The sequence below is a fragment of the Macrobrachium rosenbergii genome, chromosome 47 (assembly GCF_040412425.1).
Source record: "Macrobrachium rosenbergii isolate ZJJX-2024 chromosome 47, ASM4041242v1, whole genome shotgun sequence".
Lineage (NCBI taxonomy): Eukaryota > Metazoa > Arthropoda > Malacostraca > Decapoda > Palaemonidae > Macrobrachium > Macrobrachium rosenbergii.
Genome location: NC_089787.1, coordinates 48,216,604 through 48,238,900, shown reverse-complemented (window position 1 = coordinate 48,238,900; position 22,297 = coordinate 48,216,604). Strand labels below are relative to the sequence as shown.

General features: G+C 39.9%; 1 protein-coding gene across 2 annotated transcripts in view; it reads right to left on the bottom strand.

Moving 5' to 3' along the window:
- The window catches only part of LOC136830834 (DNA-binding protein SMUBP-2-like), a 713,243-nt gene that overhangs the window by 554,456 nt on the left and 136,490 nt on the right, over window positions 1-22,297 (bottom strand). For both annotated transcript variants that reach the window (XM_067090812.1, XM_067090810.1), the window contains exon 4: window positions 14,572-14,744. In XM_067090812.1, the coding sequence (XP_066946913.1) occupies window positions 14,572-14,744 (173 nt within the window). The remainder of the gene's footprint in view (window positions 1-14,571; window positions 14,745-22,297) is intronic.

Sequence of the window (22,297 nt, the reverse complement as noted above, 5' to 3'; positions counted from 1 at the left end):
GGTTGACATAAAAACTGAGACTTGAAAGAGAATTTCTCTCTCTCTCTCTCTCTCTCCCTCCCCTCCCAACCGATCTATTTTTAGAATCGTCTCAACCTCTTTTTAACAACTTTATTCTGTGTCTCTTTCTCTTTGTTCTGAAATGCTTTTTCATGAACAAACCGTGTTTTACACTTTCACTAACACAACTCTTAGTTATTATGTCTCTATGTTTTAGAACAGTGGTCTTCAAACTTTTTCAGACCATGGCCCACTTTAGGCATTTCCAAATATTCATGGCCTACTGCCCTTCAGATTTAGCATATAAATTATGTTCATAATAAAACATACGATACCAGGTACTTAAGGAACTTTATTACATTTTCTTAACATGCTCAAACAGAATTTTCATAGATGCATTATATGGTAAATGTATCTAAGAAATTTTCAAGAAAGTTAAATTTAATAATCCAGAAATCAATGACTGAACTTTGATTATTGTAAATAAAAGTCATATACTGACCTTACGGCTTGAAACATGGCCAAAAGATCATACAACGCAACTTCTCTGCTGTTCATGGTAACCACTGACTCAGGTAAGGCAGCTAATGAGATGGATGTACTTGTTTCATATCTACAAGCTTATCAAATCGGGGGAGAATTGTGGACAAGGCACATCGCATGTCATCCTCCACCTCTAAGCGGTTTCTTGCTTTTGTTTTGATTTGAAGTAAGGGAGAGAAAGCCTGATTTCTCGCTACAATTCTAGGGTAGACCTACTTGAGCCCAGAAGTCCTGTACAGAGAGCTCTTTTTGCAAACACTTTATACCAGAATCAGATTTCATTTCCAAGTATTCCTCTTGGTCAGGGTCTGCACAGAATCTGGCTCAATATTAAATGGATCTGCTATAAATGACAGATCTATGGACTCAAGATCAGGGAAGTATCTGGAAAATTCTTGACCCAAATTTTGAAGGTGGTTGATTATTTCATTTTGGAAACAAGGATCTAATTCTTTTTCACCGTCAACAACTTCACAAAAATTCTTGAACATTGCAAAATTACGGCATTAATTTTCCTAACCCAGTTCTGGATCTTAGCAATGAAGATATATAATGAGTCAACAAAATGAATTACAGTTTTGTCTTTACACTGAAGTTTCAGATTTTTATTTCTTTTGTTTTTATTTTATTTTCTTATTTTTATATAGTTAATTTATTTTTATTATAATCTAGTTAAATGTCCGTGGCCCACCTGAAAACCAGGCCATGGCCCACCAGTGGGCCATGGCCCACAGTTTGAAGATCACTGTTTTAGAACATATTTGCAACACTAACGCATTTACACTTCGTAGATGATACAGGTCAAATTAGATCAATTTAAACTATCTACTGTACAGGTAAAGACATACAGAGAATTAATAAGATGTAAAAATGTGAGCACTAACTATGTCTAGAGAGAGAGAGAGAGAGAGAGAGAGAGAGAGAGAGAGAGAGAGAGAGAGAGAGAGAGAGATAAGGGTTGTCCTTACTTAAGAGTGAAATCATTTATCAATTATTACGAGAGAGAGAGAGAGAGAGAGAGAGAGAGAGAGAGAGAGAGAGAGAGAGAGAGAGAGAGAGAGAGAGAGAGAGAGTTATTCTTACGTTAGATATCAAAAGATGGAAATTCAGTATTAAACTAACTATTAAATGAAATTAAGGTTACTGTATTTTCATTTAAAAGTTAGCTTAATACATTACCGTTAAAGAAGAAATAAATGGTGTAACTCTCTCTCCCATTCTGCCGATCTATTTTTAGAAAACTTCTCAACCTCGTTTGTAAAAAATTCTTTATTCTGTCACTTTCTCTTTGTTCTGAAATGCTCTATGTTCTGAAATGCTCTATGTCTCTATGTTTTAGAACGGCGCATTTACAGTTTGTAAACGGTACAGGTAAAATTAGATCAATTCAAAATTATCAACTGTACAGTTAAAGACATACAGAGAAACAGTGCTGTAATACGTTAGGTTGGCTAAGAGAGAGAAGAGAGAGAGAGAGAGAGAGAGAGAGAGAGAGAGAGAGAGAGAGAGAGAGAGAGAGAGAGAGAGAGAGAGAGTTACAAGAAAAATTTGACCACTGATTTGCAACACTCCCCTCCTTGTCAAGTTAAATGACATGTCTGACAGCTTTTGCCTTCACCTCCTTCTTACAAAAGATGAGGGAAGAATTTGTTCATTCAAAATAATACGAATTTTGTAATTACAGTTTTATTATTATTATTATTATTATTATTATTATTATTATTATTATTATTATTATTATTATTTTAAAATTAGTACTTATTATTAGGTAAAAAGTTTATCATACAAATAAACATGCCTGTATACATGTACCATAAAAATTCATCTAACTAAAAGAGAGAGAGAGAGAGAGAGAGAGAGAGAGAGAGAGAGAGAGAGAGAGAGAGAGAGAGAGAGAGAGAGAGAAATTATTACTTTTAATAATATTTAATGTTATTTAATTTACACATAAAAGCTTGACAACTTATAAATTACATAAAAAAATTAAACAAAACACTTTTGCTGGGTTTCTCAGTGTTCGCAAATGTTCGCGTGTCTGAAAAACTCGTGTATGTCCATTAGTTCCAATGAAAAATTCGTGTGTCTGTGAATTCGTGCAACTCGAATCGTGCAAGTTCGAGGTATTACAACATACATGGTATAGTAATAATTAATATCAGCTAATTCTGGAGGTTCATGCAAGGTGACTTATGCTAATTCAGTGCAAAGAGAAATTGAATAACAAGAATTTGCTTAGCCTACACTATGGTACATTGTATAAATATACGGTAGCATAGCCTATATTATACTGCACTCTATATTCACATATTGTATTATACAAACGTCAACATAACTGTAATGATGGAAATCCTTCTTTTGAATTAATGACAATACCCTTCATAACTGGTGGACTGGAAAAACAAATTGGTTTTCATCTTATCAATAACTTGAATTAACCACTCGAAATTGAGATTGTCCATGATCGAGTGTGCGTAAGTTCAACTAAGTGCGTAGTTGCATAAGCTCAACTTGCACTGTTCAGGACGTGTTTGGCGACTTGAGAGGGGAAAGGAATGTAGCTCCCCTTATTTTCAGTTGAAATGCCATATTTCTCCCTTGTAAAAGGTGTGCACATATCTTAGTTTATATTGTACATGTTGCCATAACACTTAATAGTGTTCTTGTGTATCTTTACCTTGATGTAACAGCAAATTACCGAGGGTTGTTATGGTAATGTTACGTAAATTGCACCATGATGAGCTTGCATGTGGTTGCAGTGCCACCAACTGTAGGCTAAGATGTGCGATATTCTTCCATAATTTTACGACATATCAATTCTCGAGTTAAATTCCACCTGTTATGCATGAAAAGCTGTATAACAGGGAACCAGTATAGGGCATTCGTATTACAGGGAACCAGTATAAGGCACCTGTACAAGAACCAGTATAAGTACCCATTTAAGAACCAGTTCTAACAGTTATGGAAGGAACATTAGGAATAAGTTGTTTACACCATGTAACCTACTATGAAGCATTAAACAACCCGCGGGAATCAGCGTTTCCCTCAACCCTAACTGCAAAATGAAGATTCGTCCGTCTACGACGTCAAGTACCAGTTCAAGCTAAGAGTAGTCCGGGGTTTATTAACCTAGGCCGGTGTGTTACACTTGTTTTAGCCTATGCCCAGGAATGAGTTGTTATGCATAGGCTAGTCTGAGTTAATTGTCCTAAAATGAATGGTAGCCTCCAAATGTAAGCCAGGACGATTGACATAGCAAGCCACTAGTAGTAATAACATTATAATTAAACAAAAAACAAATACAGGTATGACATAACGAATATGCATCTTTTAAAATGTAATGCCTTAATTCACTGTATTCAATAATATTGTATATATTCCTATACTGCTTTTGTATTATAAATTGCGGTTGCAGCGATCAATGTTTTGGTTTGAAAATCGCTTTTCTTGCTTCTAGTTAGCATAAATGAATCTCTAAATACTTAAATATATTTATATGGGAGCAAGGTTATTTTTCATTATATGAAGTATCTTTAAATCGAAATATAACTAAAATACATCTCGTTGTGAAATTAATTTATCTATTTTTTCGTTAATAGATGATGACGATGGCCGTTTGGGGGTGTTTGTTTTGTATAAAAATATTCAAGATTCCGTTCACTATTTTCACTTGATTTCATCATAATACGAGCTTTATGTATTTATCGTTTATCAGCATAAAAATAACAGTAGTGTGTTCTTTCATGCCCAGTAGTTATGATTAAAATACTCTCTCCAATTTTAATTACGATCGAGTTTCATCCATGTTGCCGATGCATGATAATTTACAGTATAGTAATTAGCAGCTTAAACATTGTTTTCTCAGCTTCAGATACAACTTGCAGCTTAAATTTAGTAGTATACTTCCTTGACGATTTTTTATCCATATCGAAAAAGGGTATGATGTAAAAATATATCAGTCCTATTCTACTTAACGTCATTTGTGCTATAAGCTATGGTAATCGTTTATTATCGTACAATGGTTGAAATACCAGGTAAACAGCTGTTATTATCCAATTCGGTTATAAGCAAAACAACAGTTTCTTGGTCGGTTGTTTATGGCTGTACGCATTTCTGCAAGAGTATAACGTTACTAACAATACTTTTATCATTCTCTTTTACTTTTTAACTAGAAGATGGGATAAAGAGATGGGATAAAAATTGTCTATAGTAATTTGGTGTCTCTCACTGCTTGATTATGCTACTGCCTGCGCCCGCGCGAATTTTAAAAACATTTTATAAATAATATTGTCTATCGGTATTAACTGCTTACCCCATTGCAAAATCAAATTATCGTAGCTGGAGCATTACCTGGGTATTTTAATAGTTTTATCACAAAAAGTGAATTTAGTCATGAAAATGAGATAAGTAATTAGTGAATATTTCTCAGTGAAAAATACCGTGAATGGGCAAATTTTCCACAAATGATAGGTAGATACGTTCCACAGAGAAATCTGTGAAAATGTAAGTCCATGAATTGTAAGATCATGAATACAGGGGGTTTACTGTAATCCCAGCTCCAGCCCAATTCAGTTAACCCTTGTATTAGCGGGGGATGTGTACTGCAACGCCCACCCCCCACTGCCGAATAGCTAAAATCTGTGAATATAGTACTTAGAACCCCTCTAAAAACACTTAAACTGCCTATTTTGATAGTTTAAACACAAAAAAAACTCTAAAAATGGTTATACCTGAGTATGTTAATAGTTTTATCACAAAAAGTGCATTCAGTCATGAAAATGATATGAAAATACAGCAATTAGTGAATATTTCTCAGTGAAAAATACCTCGAATGGGCGAATTTTCCACAGTGAGTCTGCAAATAGTGAGACCGCGAATATGGGGGGTTTGCTGTACTCTTAGAGAGTTGGGATAGAACTGCATCCCTTCTCTGTAGAATTAGGTTGGACCACAAGTTTTCATTCTGGTGGGAAGTTAAGTATACCTTAGTTTAACCAGACCACTGAGCTGATTTAACAGCTCTCCTAGGGCTGGCCCGAAGGATTAGATTTATTTTACATGGCTAAGAACCAACTGGTTACCTAGCAACGGGACCTACAGCTTATTGCGGAATCCAAACCACACTATAGCGAGAAATGAATTTCTATCACCAGAAATAAATTCCTCTTATTCTTCATTGGTTGGTCAGAGATTCGAACTCGCGAGGTAGGTCCTACCACCAGGAGTTTGACTCCCTAATAAGAAGGACAGAGACTCTAGGAGTGAAGGCGACTGAGAGAGACACCAGGCACCAAGAGTGTCAGATCTGGGTCTACCTGCTTAGTTGGTAAAGCACCTGAGTTGGGAAGGTAATATTTCCTCTGACAGTTTAGAGGTGGAGGAAGTAACTTACCAGACCAGTTGGACCTAAGTGAATCATCTTGCTTTACTGGCAGCCACAATTCCTTCCCTAGTTCACTGTGCTCCCTGGATCAGCCTAATAACCTGGTGGAACTGCCTCTGTAGTTCAGGCGTATCAGAGTCCTGTGGTAACTGGCCCTTGGGCCCCTCTGGATCCCAGATCTCCTGAGCTAATCCCTCTGCAGGGGAGGGAAACAGTAAGTTTACTTGTGAACGGAGGTTCTGGAGTGGGAGGCGAGACCTTCCGACTCGCCACTGGTAGCTAACACAACCCCCGAAACCCCCAAGAGGCATGAGCCCCAAACCATGCCCCCTGGCGGAGCTATCAGAGACGAGCGGGTTGACTCGGCAATAGTAGACACATTTTTGAAGTTGTAATAGAACAAAAATAACGCAGAAGTGGTTGAGTTTTACCTTAGGCTGTTCAAGATATGAAGGAATTACTGTAAAGGTGCAAATTTGTTGATCAAAAAGGTCTTTTTTACTAGTAAGGTCAATCTTCTTGTGCTGTTTAGGTTGATATATACACTGAAAATTCTGCAGTTAGTTTGTTTTCTGTGGAAAAGTAGTAATTGTATGTATATATTCTTGTATATATAACCTCCTGGTACATGGTCTTCTCGGCTCACAGGGGTAGGGTTGGAGGGTGACCCAGACTTTGAGTCCGGAAGGTCTCGCCTCCCACTCCAGAACCTCCGCTCACAAGTAAACTTACTGTTCTGGAGGAGGCGGCTTCAACCTTCCGGACTCGCCACTGGTAGCTAGACAGATGCTTCAGGGGGCTTGAAGATGAAGTCCAGCGACTACTGCATCAAAAGCCCCCTGCAAGCCGAGGAGAGCATAGTACGAGCTGAAGACCGAGTCGCTTCTCCAATTCATTCTAGACATAATTTCTTGCATAGATACACCCTGATATAGCAGTCTTGATGAAGCTTGACCCCTTATTGAGTGGAAATTAGTAGACTGTTTCGTTGCATTTGGGTCGGCTCTGAAAATGCACTCCTAAAAAGTTGTCTCATCTTTTGTAAAGTCATAATCTTGAAGTGTTCATCTAGCCATATGTGGTCTTTCCTGTCTATGTTTCTTTCCATACAGACTTTGTTTTGTATACCAGATAAAAGTTCAATTGTCTGACTGGACATATTTTTGGTCTGTTAGGAAGCTTCCTAAAGCTGATCTCTATTGGCGTATAGTTGTTCTTTTGGTTTTTGGCCATGAAGGCAGGGTGGTTCCGTAAGACAATGTGTTCTGGGGTGAAGGTGCTCCTGGAAATGCAGAGATTGTTAAATTGATTTGCTCTTAGAGGGCAAGCTAAGGCTACTAAAAATAAGGTTTTCTGTGTCAGTAGTAGGATAGAGTCATCTCTTGTAGTGTTGAGGAAGGAGATTACTTTGTCTAGGTCCCAGCCAGGGAACTGGTGAGTGTTGCTAGGCTTCCTTCTATTAACCCCCGATATCATTGCTTTGACATATTTGTCTTCTGCAAGATAGTAACCTGGGAAATATCCCGACAAGATAGGACCTAAAGCTGCTCTGTAGCTCTTCAGGGTGTTGTAAGACAGTCCCTTGTCTATAAGGTGATTGAAAAATAAAATAATTGCTAACAGGGGAAATATGTTGTCCCTTCCATACTTTTTGTGAATGAAACTTTTAAAAATATTATATAGGTTTTCATACTTGTGCATGGAGCTGTCCCTCAAGCTGATAGTAATTTTGGAGCAAACCTCAGGAGGAAAGACATTTGGGAGCTGGTCCTTTAAATTTTGAAGGCGATCAAAGTTGATTGGAGCTTTGCTGAGGGTGAGATACAATCCCTGAGAACTATCTGGTAGTCTTCGATCTTCACAGTATATCGTTTGTGCTGCTTCAAGACTGACCTCACTAATGGGATCCATGGTTCTGTCCCCTGCGATATGGTACAGAAAAGCATGTTATTATTGCATTCCTTATAGATTTTAAAGGCTACTTTGTGTAGTAGGAATCCTGGTGGAAAGGCGTAGAGAGGTGTTGATCCCTTCCAGCTAATCGCAAGTGCATTATTGCTGATGGCTTCTTGGTTGGGAAGAGATGAACAAAACTTTTTGCACTTTGTGTTGAAGCCATTTGAAAATAGATCTATTTCCGGGGTGAAATTGAAGTCTGAACATATTAAGGTGAATAAACTGTCACTGAGGCAAGTTTCTGTGTGAATGGATCCCAGGTCTCTGGAAAGTGAGCCTGCAATGGTGTTACTCCCCTGATCCATATGGAATTTATCTGTATGTTGTAAACCTTTATAATGCCTAGTATTTTCCTTAAGAGTTCATGAGCTAACTTGTTTCTGATACTACCCTGCTTCCTTAGCCAACTATTAGTAACCTTTGAATCAACATGTATTAAAACTACTTTATTGTATAACCTTGTACTGAAGTGTTCCAAAGAATAAAAGCAAGCTAATAACTCTTTTACATTAATATGAAGGGAGGATTCTTCATGTGCCCAAGTTCCATTTATTGAGTTTATTTTACCTGCTATTACTAATGCTCCTCCCCAACCCTGGTTGGAAGCATCTGTGAAAAGTTCTGCATCTATTTCTGTTTTTGGAATGTTAATCTCTCTGTACAGTTGTCTCTGTTCCCAGGGCTTTAGGTATTTTTTGAAGGAGTGTGGAATGATTTTGTACCTGAATTAAAATAACTGTGGTATCTGTGGAGATATTTAAGATGGAACCTTCCCAGCTTGTATAGGAAGCACTGAAATTTAATGCTCCAATTAACATTTGATATGAATGAAGGTCAGATTTAACAGAGTTGGAGAAAGCTTTGGCCAATTTGATACACTTCTCTATGTTTTTCTGAATGGGTTTCATGGTTTTCTTAACCAGATTGTAATGCACCCCTAAAAATTCAATTCTTTGAGTTGGTTCAATTGTGGATTTCCTAAAAGAGATATTCCATCCTAAGTCTGATAAGATCCTAATGACTAGCTGAATGTGATTTTTACATGTGAGATAATCTTTTGCTAATATAAGAATGTCATCAAGATAGTTGAATATTAGGATGTTATGTGTAGTTCTAATGTGCTTGATCACCGTGTACATTATCTTTGAAAAAATATAAGGCGCTGTCTTTAGTCCGAAGGGTACCACAGTCCATTTGAACTTCCTTTTACCTAGTTTAAAGGTTAGAAATTTCTGGCTACTTGCATGTAATGGAATGTGCCAATAAGCATCTTTAGGTCTAGTTTGCAGGCCCAAGAGTTTAGATGTAGATAGGAAATATTGAATTAGCCTTGAGCATGGTAAAGAAAGGTTTTCTTATCATGGTGTTAAGCACCTTCATGTCAAAGATTAGTCGACTGTTCCGTCTGGTTTTAATTTAAAGAATAGTGTGATTGGAGTAGTAAAAGGAAGTTCTGGGGATCTGCTCTATGACTCCTAGTTTTAACAGTCTATCACATTCTGTTTCCAAAATTTTCCGCTTGTTAGCTGAATAAAATCTATTTTTACCTACCCTTTTAATGATCTCTGGGCTTTTAGTTTATTATTAAATGGAATTCTCACCCTTCACTGAAAATTTTACAAGCAAAAGTGGCATTAGGAAGCTTTCTCCAACTATTAATATTCATTTGTAGTGACTTACCTATCCTGTTTTCTGGGGGGGTCTGGGAGGAGTTATACATTGAGTTTGAGGGCCCAGGAGGCAAGGTCTCTTGTCTTCCATCCTTCTTTAAAGCATTTGGCCCAATGTCATGGTGGTCTGGTGCTGAGCAAAGCTCGTTATTATCTGGTGCTGAGCAAAGCTCATTAACAACTGGTGCGGAGTAAAACTCGTTATCAACTGGTGCGGAGTAAAACTCATGGTCTGGTGCTGAGTAAAACTCATGGTCTGGAGCTGAGTAAGCATTTTGGTCTGGTGCCAAGTTGCTTATTGTGCACTGGTGCATTAAAACTGGTGCTGAGCATGGCTCAATTTCTTGGATGGAGAAAAATTTATTTGTCTTTTTTTCTTTGGCTCCTGAATTATTCGCTTGTCCATTTTGGAATCTCCCCCTCTGAACCCACCTCTTCTATTACCTCTTCTAAGTGGCCGAGACTTGAAGCCAAAGCTAAAGTTATTTTGGGACCTCCCTCCTTTGGGGAAATTGTACCTTCTTCCTGAAATCTGCCACCAAAGTTGAATCTCCTACCCCTGAAATTTGCTGCCCCTCCTCTGAGGAGGGGACCCTTACGAAAGCAGGCAGCAATGGCAGTTTTTTGGTCTTCAGTTATATTCCAAATTTCTCTAATGTCTGCTTTGATTATGAGATCTCTCATCTCTTCCTTGAGGTATCTAGGAAGTGCTCTACTTCTAAAATTCCTTATCAAATTTTTACTAAGTCTATGTTCCTTCTCAAAGGACCAATAATAATCTTGGACAGGAACTCAATGTCATTTACTTTAGAGGGATATACTATGTGTGCCAGTGCTGCATGCCCTTGAAAGGCGGAAATACTCATCTTAATATTTTCTATGTCATAGAAAAATTTCCTCTTGTGGCTATCATCAAATATTTTACCTTCAGGCCAGAAATTCAACTTTGGAGTATTGATCAATTTAAAAAAGTCTGAGAACTCCTTATTTTGACTACTAACAAAGAATTTATCCAGATTATCACTATGGCCTTCACTGAAAGTTAAAGCTAATAATGAGTTGTTCAAAAGAATTTTCCCTTCTCTGTGAAAAGATGGTTCAGCTTTGAAATTGGTGGAAATATATGAAGGAATGGGTTTATGGAAGGTAAGAAGGTTGAAATCTCGTAATCATTTTCATCTTCGTTATTGTAAAAGGAAAAGAGGTTTAAATTTGCACTTTCAGGTAACTCAGGTGATCGTCTCGAGCACTTAGTAGGTGGGGGGCCCTCATTCTTCTTAGCAGGTGAACCACTTCTGCCGAGATGAATGTGTTATTGTATCAGTGATTTATTTTCCATAATTTAATTTCAATTTTTTGTTCAACAGGTCTAATGAATATGGACAGCAGCAGACCTAGAAGGCTGAAGTCAACAATGGGGTTTCACGACTCAAATAGCCCTCTTAGGTTAATTCAGGACCTTATTTAAGTGAATATGTTAGGTTTAGTTCTGTTATTATTGACATAATCTAGACCTGCCTCATATGTTGTCCTTTGCAGATCGCCCCCCAGTGCCTAGGCTAATGTCGATAGGTTGAAAGTGGGAATTGTGAACCCAAACGGCCTAACTTACCTGTGGTCTAGCCTACTACTAGTTACTATTAAGCTGCGGGTTTTTGAGTGTCAGGCAAGCACTTAGTTTTGTATACCTAGTAATAAGTTTCTTTATCCCTTGGAGCATTTAATTGGTTTCCTCCTATTATTTAAAGTTGTAATCATGCATTGCTTAAGCTACTTACGCTATGTTCGGAAATGGCTGCTCGAACCTTTCAAAATAACAACTTACGTATGTGGGCCGCCATTTGCACTGATGACGCCACAAGTCCAATTCGCTGCTTTCCATATGACGTTTCGTTTGTAAACAAAATTTAAAACCTTACCCTTTCTGAATAATTTTCATGAGAGTTTGATTCTGTTGGAGTAACATATTAACAATGTCAGAATTTGAAGGTATATCACTTCCTGCAGTCGATTGTGGACGTTTTTTGTTGTTGCCTACATCCTCCTCCTCGGAATCTTCGCTATGCCGATGAACCTCCACGGAAGTAAGAGTTTGCCTCTCCATAATTTGGGAGTGGAATGAGATATTACACTAGGTGCTGGGAGCAAATTTGTGAGAACTGGCAAACCGAAGTTTAAGCAGCGGGAGGGATAAGAGGAGAACCTTCTCTGCCAAGTCAACTTCAGAAATGTGTCTACTATTGCCGAGTCAACCCGCTCGTCTCAATAGCTCCCAGGGGCGTGGTTTGGGGCTCATGCCGCCTCTTGGGGGTTTTGGGGGTGTTAGCTACCAGTGGCGAGTCCGGAAGGTTGAAGCCTCCTCTCCGGAACTCATCAGTCCTCTAAAGATAGTTCCACCGTCAGGCATATTATCTGTCCAGTCCTAGGCCTACCAGGCTCGTAAACCTTCATGGACAGACTGGACTGGGAGCGCAAACAGTCCCTGTCACAGTTCATGGACCTGTACGATCCCCTCCTCTCAGAAATACCCAAAGAGGTAGAAGGGACAGGTGAATGGTCCCTGGCAACCACAAACAATCAAGAAAAGATCATGGCCTTCTCTGGAGAGTGGGACTGTGGACAGTTGCCTCACCACAGTGATGACATCCTCACAAGTTGAAAAGAGCGGTCCTGCTCACGCAAATGTGGGCTGGGACTGTCCCTCGAACATGCAGAAGCCTTATTAGTGGTTGAAAACCTCCCCTTACTGTGTCTGGGTGATCCACTGGAGCTGGTAGAATTACATTCATGGGACACCTGGACTGCCCGTGTTGAAGAGCAGGAGAGGGGCGAGATTTTGCCTGCATGATCCTTCCTTACCTTCTCTTGCTAGGACATGCTAGCAGTGGGTTGCAGATTTATGGTCTGTGATCCCTGACTGAACTTTCCATTCGTGCTGATCGGACCAGTCTCAGCACCCCTAGGTCTGGGGGCACCAAGGGTAGCAGTTGCATCCTTGCAAAAGGCAACAGGTGCAGCGGTATGGGTAGTAATGCTAATGAGAGCCCTGGCACTCATCTTCGCAGATGAAGACCAACTACTGGAAGACTTACAAGACTTCCTGGGGAGAGACAGCAGTGTTCTTCCTCTTCTACTTACTGGTATTAGAGTTGAAGGGAAGGAGGCAGAAGCACCGGATGAAGACAAAGACGAAGCAGACGATGATGATGACTTCATCCTTCGCTTCTTCTCCAGAGCAACTGAGATCAAAGCTGTAGACACAGATCGCAAAACCACCCCCAACTCCTAAGGATGCATTACTGAAGGGGAGTGAGGAGCAATGGCAGATGTGGAAGCAGTGAGAGAGCCAGTAGGGATGGTGACTGTCAAAATCATCACAATCACCAATGTTGTAGTAAAAAAGAGTCACCACAGCAGGAGAGAGGCGACTCAACACTGCCTTAACAATGGACTCCCCTGACATCCCCAGGGATGGCCATGACTGCCTGAGTTTCTCAGTCTCCTCAACCTGAAAGAACAGTCCATTTAGTCAACAAGTCTTCCTTCTGCCCAATGTGTCTGCCAGAGGAAGAATCTCCCTCCGAGAGAAACAAAGCCTCAAACAAAGGGACAGAGTGAACATCCTCTCATTCTCGCTGGCTCTCCACCCAATGATAAGTAGGAGTCAGAGAGGAAGAGAAGACTCCCTTAGGAGTCGAAACGGAAAGAATGTACCAAAACCTCCTTAGGTGTCACTGGCAGAGTAAACCCCTCTGATGACACTGGGGTGTCTTCTTAGTTGTCGTCTTCTTCTTACCTGCAAACCTCACCCACTGTTCTGACAGCCACTCATAGCACTCAGAACAATGATCCTCTCTATTGCAGAAATGCTTCCTCCAATAGGTGCACAGTGTAAGGTTAATAGCTAGATAAGAACCTTTTACATGGCCTGTACTTCCCAGGACAACACTGAATGGCAATGATCTTTCTTGGTGAAGAGAGGGGTGAAGGCTGAAATGGCTTGTGAACTTGTTCTCTAAAAAGAAAAAAGACAAACATACCAAATCTCATAAACACACCAAAAGAAGCGTAAAAGTTTAGGAAATACACAAGAAAACGAGCATAAGTAAGTCCAATAGCAGTGAAAGTGAAAGTCGGCACAGACACCCAAAGAAGATGTCTGCAGCTGACAGTGGCCAAAAGCAAAGTGGAGTGCAGACTGACAGATAAGCAGGGCTTTCCCTATCTGTCGATAGTTCACTGCCTTGTCAGTAATTTTTTAATGGCTGTTCCAGCTAGTGTTCGCAAGCTTATCCTAATGTAAAGAACAAAGGTTTGTATTAGTATAGGAACAAACATGATCTTTCTCTAGCCTACTAAACAAGGATACTGAATATTTTCATAATAAATGATTAAGTGCAATGTCTCTATAGCTACAATTTTGGTACCTTTGCTATGACTTCTAATTCCCGATCATCAGGATTTGTTTCCTAATTCCATATTCTGCAAAACAGTCCTTAGTATAAAAGGCATAATTTTATTTGAAACTAAAATATTCTCTGAAGCAATTCTATCACAGCCCAATACTTTCCATCAACCAAGATTTTATCATCAATTTCACTTCAAAAACTATGAATTCACTCATTATTACATTTCTCCTATTAGTGACCTCACAAAAGTCCCACCCAGTACTGTACTGTCTTTTTCTCTTCTGCTATTATCACTGATCTATCCCTCTTTTTGACAGTTATTTCCCTTGTTTTCTTTCCATCCATGGCTATTTAATCAATAATTCTGTTGGCTACCCTAGGCACTATCCACCTGTTTTTCTAGATATTCTCCCTTATTTCTTCCTGCATTTTGTTTTACTTCAACTACAATTTAGTACTTAAGTTCTACTGTACATTCTTACGGTGCATGATAAGATAAAACATAAGTATGGGAAGTATTTCTGCTTTCAATACTAAATATAAAAAATATTAAGGGAGAATTTCAAGGTAATTAAATAAAACATAAAATACATATAAGATTGATGAAACCTACATTATTGGCTAATTTGTGAAGGTAAAGTAGAGCTCCATCTGCAGTGGCATCTAGTTCATCTGCATCTCCATCAAGAACTATCTGAATTGAAGATTGTGAGACACGTGTCACAACTCCCGATGTCAGTTGTTTTCTTTCATTTGCCCCATACTCATGGACACCAACTATGTCACCTGAAATATCAATGTCAAGCGATAAAACTTTAATGTTTACTTCATGCATACCAAACTTATTTTATTTATACTGTAAAGAACAAGCCACATCGCTAATGAATACATTTTTCTCCTTTCCAGCAAACTGTTTAAGAACCTGTAATTCCATACCATTCATAACCCATATTGGATATGAATCTCTGGCATACTTAGCCAAGAGTAGGGCTTCAAAAACAAACGAGTGACTAAACCACTCTCCATATTATTAACTTACTACTTCATCTGAGGTCTTGGCTTTCCCTGTAAAATAACAGGTTTCCATTTACAGAACATGACAACTTTCTTAAATTTTGTTATCTTCATAAAAGAAGACAAATATAATGAACTGATATTCAAGTTAAAAAAGTGCTAATATGTACCTGTAAATTTAAGAGATTTATACCTTAACTACAGCTCCCATCTGTTCGAAGATGCTATCTGATTATAATTGTAAATGAACCACTGTACTTCTTAGGGTGTGCCTTTAGATCATGTCATCCAACTTGAGATACAGAGGAAGTACAATGCACCTGTAACTTCCCACTATAACAATATATGGTATATTCAGGTATATTCAGGAAGTGTTCATGCCTCTAACAAGGTCTCTGACTAATTCTGTTTAAACAGTAACTGATGTATTTGAGAGAGATTTTTTGATCCCTACTTACCTTACACTTGGTGCAGGTATTGTTTATTTATGCCTACTATAATTAGTGTCAATGAGCTGAAAACAAGTATTTAAATACAGTGGGTCCCTGCTTACTCACAGATCAGCAATCGCAGCTTCAGTTACTTGTGAATTTTTCTGTGGAACTTATCTCTAAATATATTGCGGAAAATTCACTAATTCCTGAATTTTTTTGCAGAGCAATATTTGCTAATTACTGTATTTTCATTTTATTTTCATGACTACATTTTTTATGATAAAAAAGATTTACTAATTTTCAAATATTAACATTAACGTAAACAGCAAAATATCAATAAAATGCTAAATTAAAATCCTGCAAAATCACAAAACAGCTCACCAATAGTGTATACATAAACACTTCAGTTCAACCTCCATTTCTCTCTGAGATAAGAGATTTTTTATGCATATGTAACATGTGTTTATTTGTTCTGTAAGATAAATGAACAATTTACTAATTTTCAAATATTAATGTTAATGTAAGAACACCAAAATACTTATTTTGTTTTTCCCAGTCTTTTTCTGTCTCCAACTGTAGGGGGAGGGATGAAGGCCTGTCAATCATCTTGACACATTGACATGTGAATGGGGCAGCACCTGGGCAAAATCTCTCTCTTTACGCCAAAAGATACGTAAAATGTGAGAGATGGATCGATAGATAGATAGATAGAAAGGGAGGGTGGTTGATATAAATTTTTTAACTGATGTAAACATAACTCAGTTAAGCACTTCCCTCTCTCTCTCTCTCTTTGTACCCAAAGGATTCTAGTAGAATGCGAGAGATGGATGGATGGATAGATAGATATAGATAGGGCTGGAAGTAGGAATCACACAGCAGGGTCTGTTACCTTGATGCTGATTGGCTTGTTGCATGACACGCTATTGGTTGGAAGAATTACAGCTGTAACAACCAATCACACAGTAGGATATCAGCTTTGCTAGTTGCTAATTGGTTTTAACTCCGATACTCTGTGAGGGAGTTTTCCCTCTTTTTTTATGATTGATTTTAGTTTAATGTTTACTGATACTGTATATTCTTATAACCTAGTTTTGTGAATTAATCTTGGGCCAATTTAAATGCACAGAGTGGAAGGTAGGGTTTCAGACCCGGAGGACTCGGGGAATGAAGGAACGAAACCAGGAACTAACCATAAGGGCTGCCAGAAAATACTGTTACTACGTATATATGGATAAACAGATTTATCTAAAATTAAAACAAAATAATAATTTTCAACATGCAAATGTATTTTTGTTCTCTCTCTCTCTCTTTGGGGAAACCTCACACGTAGTTGTGAGCCATATATTCTCAAGGGCAATGTTGTAAGATGACTTTGAAATTATATTGAAGGGTTTTAGGATGATAGTTTAAGGTATTTGAACTATTAAAATAGGCAGATATAAGCATTTTTAGGTGTTTTTAGAAATTTTGTGCCGAGAGCCAACCGGGATCGAGAAGGGGGTGTTCCAATTGTCATGGATTTTTCCTTAACATGGGTGGTTGTGGTCCCTAACATAAACAATAAAATCAAATTAAGTTCATTAATTATGACATTTTTATGATAAAATAAAGTTTTATATATACTGAAAATACCAAGTAATTACTAATAAAGCTATGGTTCAATTCAAAAACTAAAAACCCACCAGGAAGGCAGCTTAGAAATTCAAAATAAGCCGCGGGTCGACATGGTGGCGGGGCGCTGTTATAATAAGATCTCAATATTTATGAAACACGAGACCAAAACAGCCAATAAAACAGAACAAAAACCCCACAAGAAGATGGGTGATAACGTCCCATTGTAGATGAAGAAAACCATCCGGGACTCAAAAGGAAACAAACCAGCGGGTGTTGAGGAAAGCTAACGGCTCACCGCTCTTTTCCGGGTTTTATGCTCTTATGTCCATGCAAGGAGGAGGGCAGGGCTCTTTTTCTCGATCATGTAATTACTTGGTAATGGAAAGTATATATATAATTTTCCTCTGTAATCCCCTTTATTTTATCATAAAAATGTCATTTTTATATAAGATAACTTTGAAATTATATTGAAGGGTTTTAGGATGATAGTTTAAGGTATTTACTATTAAAAAGTAATTACATAGCTGATTCCACATTGAAAGGAGGTTGTGGAAATTATGACATTTTTATGAAAAGTTAAGTTTTATATATACCTTAGTTTTACCAGACCACTGAGCTGATTAACAGCTCTCCTAGGGCCAGGAAAGCTCAATTCGTTTTATGCTCTTATGTCCATGCAAGGGGAGGAAGGATTAGACTTTTTACGTGGCTAAGAACCAATTGGATACTTAGTAACCGGGACTGAGCTGATTAACAGCTTATTGTGACTTAATCTAGAACCAATTGGACATTATAGCGAGAAATTAATTTCTATCACTAGAAATAAATCCTCTAACTCTACATCAGCTGGCCAGGGGAATTGAACTCCGGCCCATCGAGTGACAGTCAGCAGCTCTACCGGCTCACCCAACGAAGAGCTGGAGGTGGGAAAGAGCATGGACATATTCTACTCCAAAACATTAAGAAAGTAATGAATTTGAACCAGAAAGGTCGCTAACATTGAATAAATGTTTGTTGTTTCCTTACCTGTTGAGAGAGCTGCTGCAGGAAGGTACTGCCTCTGGTCGGCGCTTCTCTCAACTTGTAGTGGACGTGGCAGTATAGCCAAGGGTCGCCACTACATTAGTGGGAAACTTTGCAGCGGAGGAAGTACACTGTATGCTGACAAAGCTTTAAAAGATGCCCTTGCCCTGGGCGAAGACCAGAATACAAAATGAAAACACTGTCACCTACACCACAGAATAAAACCATAACACCCAACTGTTATCAAAGATAAAGTACGAACTGGTGGGTACTCCAGGTACAATGTACCCCCAGATTCCCAACCACTCAAAACCTTAAGTCAAGGCGAGTGGATAGCAAAGGAACAGATAGATTCCTCATGCTTCCTCTCCCAGCACCATGCCAGCCACAGATAAAGGTCCTAAAGTGCTACAATTTTCAAAAACAGTTTCTATGTCCTTGAGGTAGTGAGAGGCGAATATGGACTTGCATCTCCAGAGCGTCGACTGAAGGATTGAAGAAAAAGACAAGTTGTGTTTAAAGGGGAGGGAAGTTGCTACTGCCCTAATTTCGTGAGCTTTAACCTTAAGTAGAGGAAAAGCTTCTTCCTGGATCTGAGAGTGGGCTTCTAATATTAATTCTCTCAGAAAAAAGGATATGGCATTTTTGGAGAGCGGGTGAACTGGGTTCTTAACGGAGCACCAGAGGTTGCTCGAAGGTCCTCTAATCTTCTCCGTCCTCTGAAGATAGTACCTGAGGGACCTCACTGGACAAAGGAGTCTTTCTTCTTCCTCAGTTCCTAATATATCCATAAGGTTCTTGATGATGAAGGACCTAGGCCAGGGTTTAGAAGGGTCCTCGTTCTTTGCTAGGAAACCCAGAGAAAAGGAGCAGACTGCGTCTCCTTGTGCAAAGCCTATTCTTTTGTCTATTGCTTGTAATTCGCTAACACGTTTGGCAGTAGCGAGAGCCGTTAAAAAGTCTTTTTCATCAGATTCCTGAGGGAAACGGAAAGAAGAGGTTCGAATTGAGGACCTGAGAGCCACTTCAGTACAACGTCTAAGTTCCAAGAGACGTTGGTAGAACTATCTTTTTTGGACGTATTGAAGGATTTGATCAGGTCGGTGATATCTTGATTAGAAGATAGGTCCATTCCTCTGTGCTTAAAAACTGAGCTGAGCACTGACCTATACCCTTTGATGGTAGAGGTCGATAGTTTCTTGATGGACTTTAGAAAAATTAAAAAATCAGCTATTTGGCTTATAGATGTTTCAGAAGAAGAGACATTGTGGTGGCTGCACCACCTTCTGAAGACTGTCTATTTTGATTGGTAGAGCTTTGCAGAAGAAGCTCGTCTGCATTTCGCAATTGCCTCTGCAGCTTGTCTTGAAATTCCTTTTGCTCTGACAAGGCACTTGACAGTCTGAAGCCTGTCAGAGCCAGAGCGGATAATCTTTGGTGGACTCTGAGAAAGTGGGGTTGTCTGAGCAGAGACCGTTTTTGTGGAAGTAATCTTGGGTAGTCTACCAGAAGGCAAATCAAGTCTGGAAACCACTCCTTGTTCGGCCAAAATGGGGCTACAAGGGTCATGGAGGTGTTCTGATGCGTTGACAGCTTGTTGATTACTTCCCTGATCATTCCGAAGGGAGGGAAGGCATATACATCTAAGCTTGTCCAATCCAAAAGCATTGCATCTGTGCTCCATGCTGGAGGATCTGGGACCGTAGAGCAAAAGAGGGGCAGACGGTGGTTTCTGGACGTCGCAAAAAGATCCACTGTGGGTTTGCCCCACAGTTTCCAAAGGTTGTTGCAGACTACTGGATTTAAGGTCCATTCGGTCGGAAGGACCTGTTTGAGGTGGCTTAGTTCATCCGCAATCACATTCATCCTCCCTTGAATGAACCGGGTGACAAGAGAGACTCTGTTCTCTTCTGCCCACAGAAGGAGATCCTTCGCTGTCTCGTACAGGGAAAAGGAATGAGTGCCCCCTGTTTGCGAATATATGCAAGAGCTGTGGTGTTGTCCGCATGTACTACAATCTTCTTGCCGTGGACCAGATCCGAGAAGTATAGAAGGCCCAAGTGAATCGCTCGCAGTTCCTTTATGTTGATGTGAGCATTCTTTTGTTCTGTAGTCCAAGTTCCAGAGACTTCCCGACCTTCCAGAAGCGCGCCCCAGCCTAGGTCGGAGGCATCTGAATAAAATTGAAGGTCTGGATGTACTGGGAGAAGACTTTTCCCTTCCCGAAGTCTTTTTCCGCACGACCACCACTGGAGATCCTCTTTGATTTCCAACGTAATCTGGAAGATGAAAGAGTCTGGTTGGGTTCTCCTGCACCAATTCGCTTTGAGGAAAAACTGAAGTGGTCTTATGTGCAGTTTGCCTAGAATTACAAACTGCTCTACTGAAGCAAGGGTCCCCAGAAGACTCATCCACTGCACTGCCGAGCAGGAAGGAAGAGCAAGGAACTAACTGACAGTCTGAAGGCAGTTCACGATTCTTTTGGGTGACAGAAAAGCCCGAAAAGTCTGAGAGTTCAGTATCATCCCTAAATAGGGAATCTCCTGAGAAGGAATCAGAAGGGATTTCTTTTTGTTTATGAGGATGCCTAGCTCCTGTGTCAGGCAAAGAGTTCTTTTCAAGTCCTCCACGCACTTTTCCTTTGACGACGAGCGGAAAAGCCAATCGTCTAGATATAAGTTGATGTTGATTCCCAGAAGGTGAAGCCAATTCCCCAGAGGAGCAAGGATTTGGGTGAAAACTTGAGGAGAAGTCGATAAACGGAAGCATAGGGCCCGGAACTGAAGTATCCTGTTCTGAAAAACGAAGCGTAGAAATTTCTGAGAGTCTGGATGAACAGGAATGTGAAAGTATGCATCCTGCATATCCAGGTTAACCATCCAGTCCCCCTGATGTAGTGAGGACATGACAGAGCGAATGGTCTCCATGTGAAACCTCGTCTTCAGTACGAAGAGATTCAGAGCGCTTACATCCAGAACGGGCCTCCAGCCCCCCGAGGCCTTTGGAACCATGAAAAGGTGATTGTAGAAACCTTCTGAGTGGGGCTCTAGGACTTCTTCCACCACTCCTTTGGAAAGGAGTTCGACTTCTTGACAGAGGGCCAAAAACTTCGTGGAACCTTTTGAGTACGCTGTCAAGGCGATAGGAGATGTAGTTAAGGGAGGAGTCTTCACGAAAGGAATACAGTAGCCCTCTTTGAGAACCTTGATCACCCAGGGGTCTGCTCCTCTGTTCTCCCATTCCTTCCAGAAAAGAAGTCTGGCTCCTACCTGGGCGCGGAGGACTAACTTCTTACTTCTTGGGGTTGGATTTGAAGGAAGACCTCTTGATGGACTTCGCAGGAGGTCGGAAGTTTGATCTAGGTCGAGGCTGGGTAGTAGTTCTCCCTCCACGAAAGGGTTGAGGCTGAAGAGGGGAGAATGATCTAGATGAGGAAGGTACAGGCTCCTTAGGACGTCTAGTGGACTGAGTCAACAAGTTAGAGGTGGACTTGCTCTGTAGCTCTAAAAGAATATCCTTCACTATATTTTGAGGAAAGAGGTGAGACTTGTCTAAGGCAGCGAAGAGTAAAGCTGACTTCTGCGTCGGTGAGACTCCTTTCGAGGTGAATGAACACCAGAGCTCCCTCTTCTTAAGGACACCCATAGAAAACAGTGAGGCGAGTTCCAAAGAGCCATCTCTAATTGCTCTGTCTGAGCATGAAATAACTCCAAGCCAATCGGAGGCAAGATCTTCAGCTAAATCCAGGCAGTCTCCAATCTTACTCCCTAGAGCTCTGATGGCCCAATCATAGGAAACTAAAGATCTCAAACACCTTAAAAATATTCTTGATAAGGTGGTCTAGTTCGGCTGATGAAAACATTATCTTGGCCGACAATAAAGCCTTTCTTGATGGGATGAATCCACCAGACCAGAGAAGTCCCTTGGGAGGAGGCAGAAACTCCCAAGGAAGGAGCTTCTGGTGGCATAATAAGAGTATCTCATCTTCAACAATTTGCTGGGCAGAAAGGCAAAGTCGCTTTGCCCTGTTCTCTCTTAGCGGTCAGCCAGGCATGAACTTCTTTGAGAGCTTTCTTCGAGGAGGAGGAGGAAAGAACAAGCTTGGGTAGTCTGGTACTTTCTGACGGATGCTTTTTCATGAGGTAGGTAGAAGCTGGAGAAGTAGGTGAAGGAGGCTTGAAGAAGTCTGGGTAATTCTCCAAGAGGAAACGTAGGGGAGATGAGTAGGAAGAAGAGGGAACTGTATCCTGAACA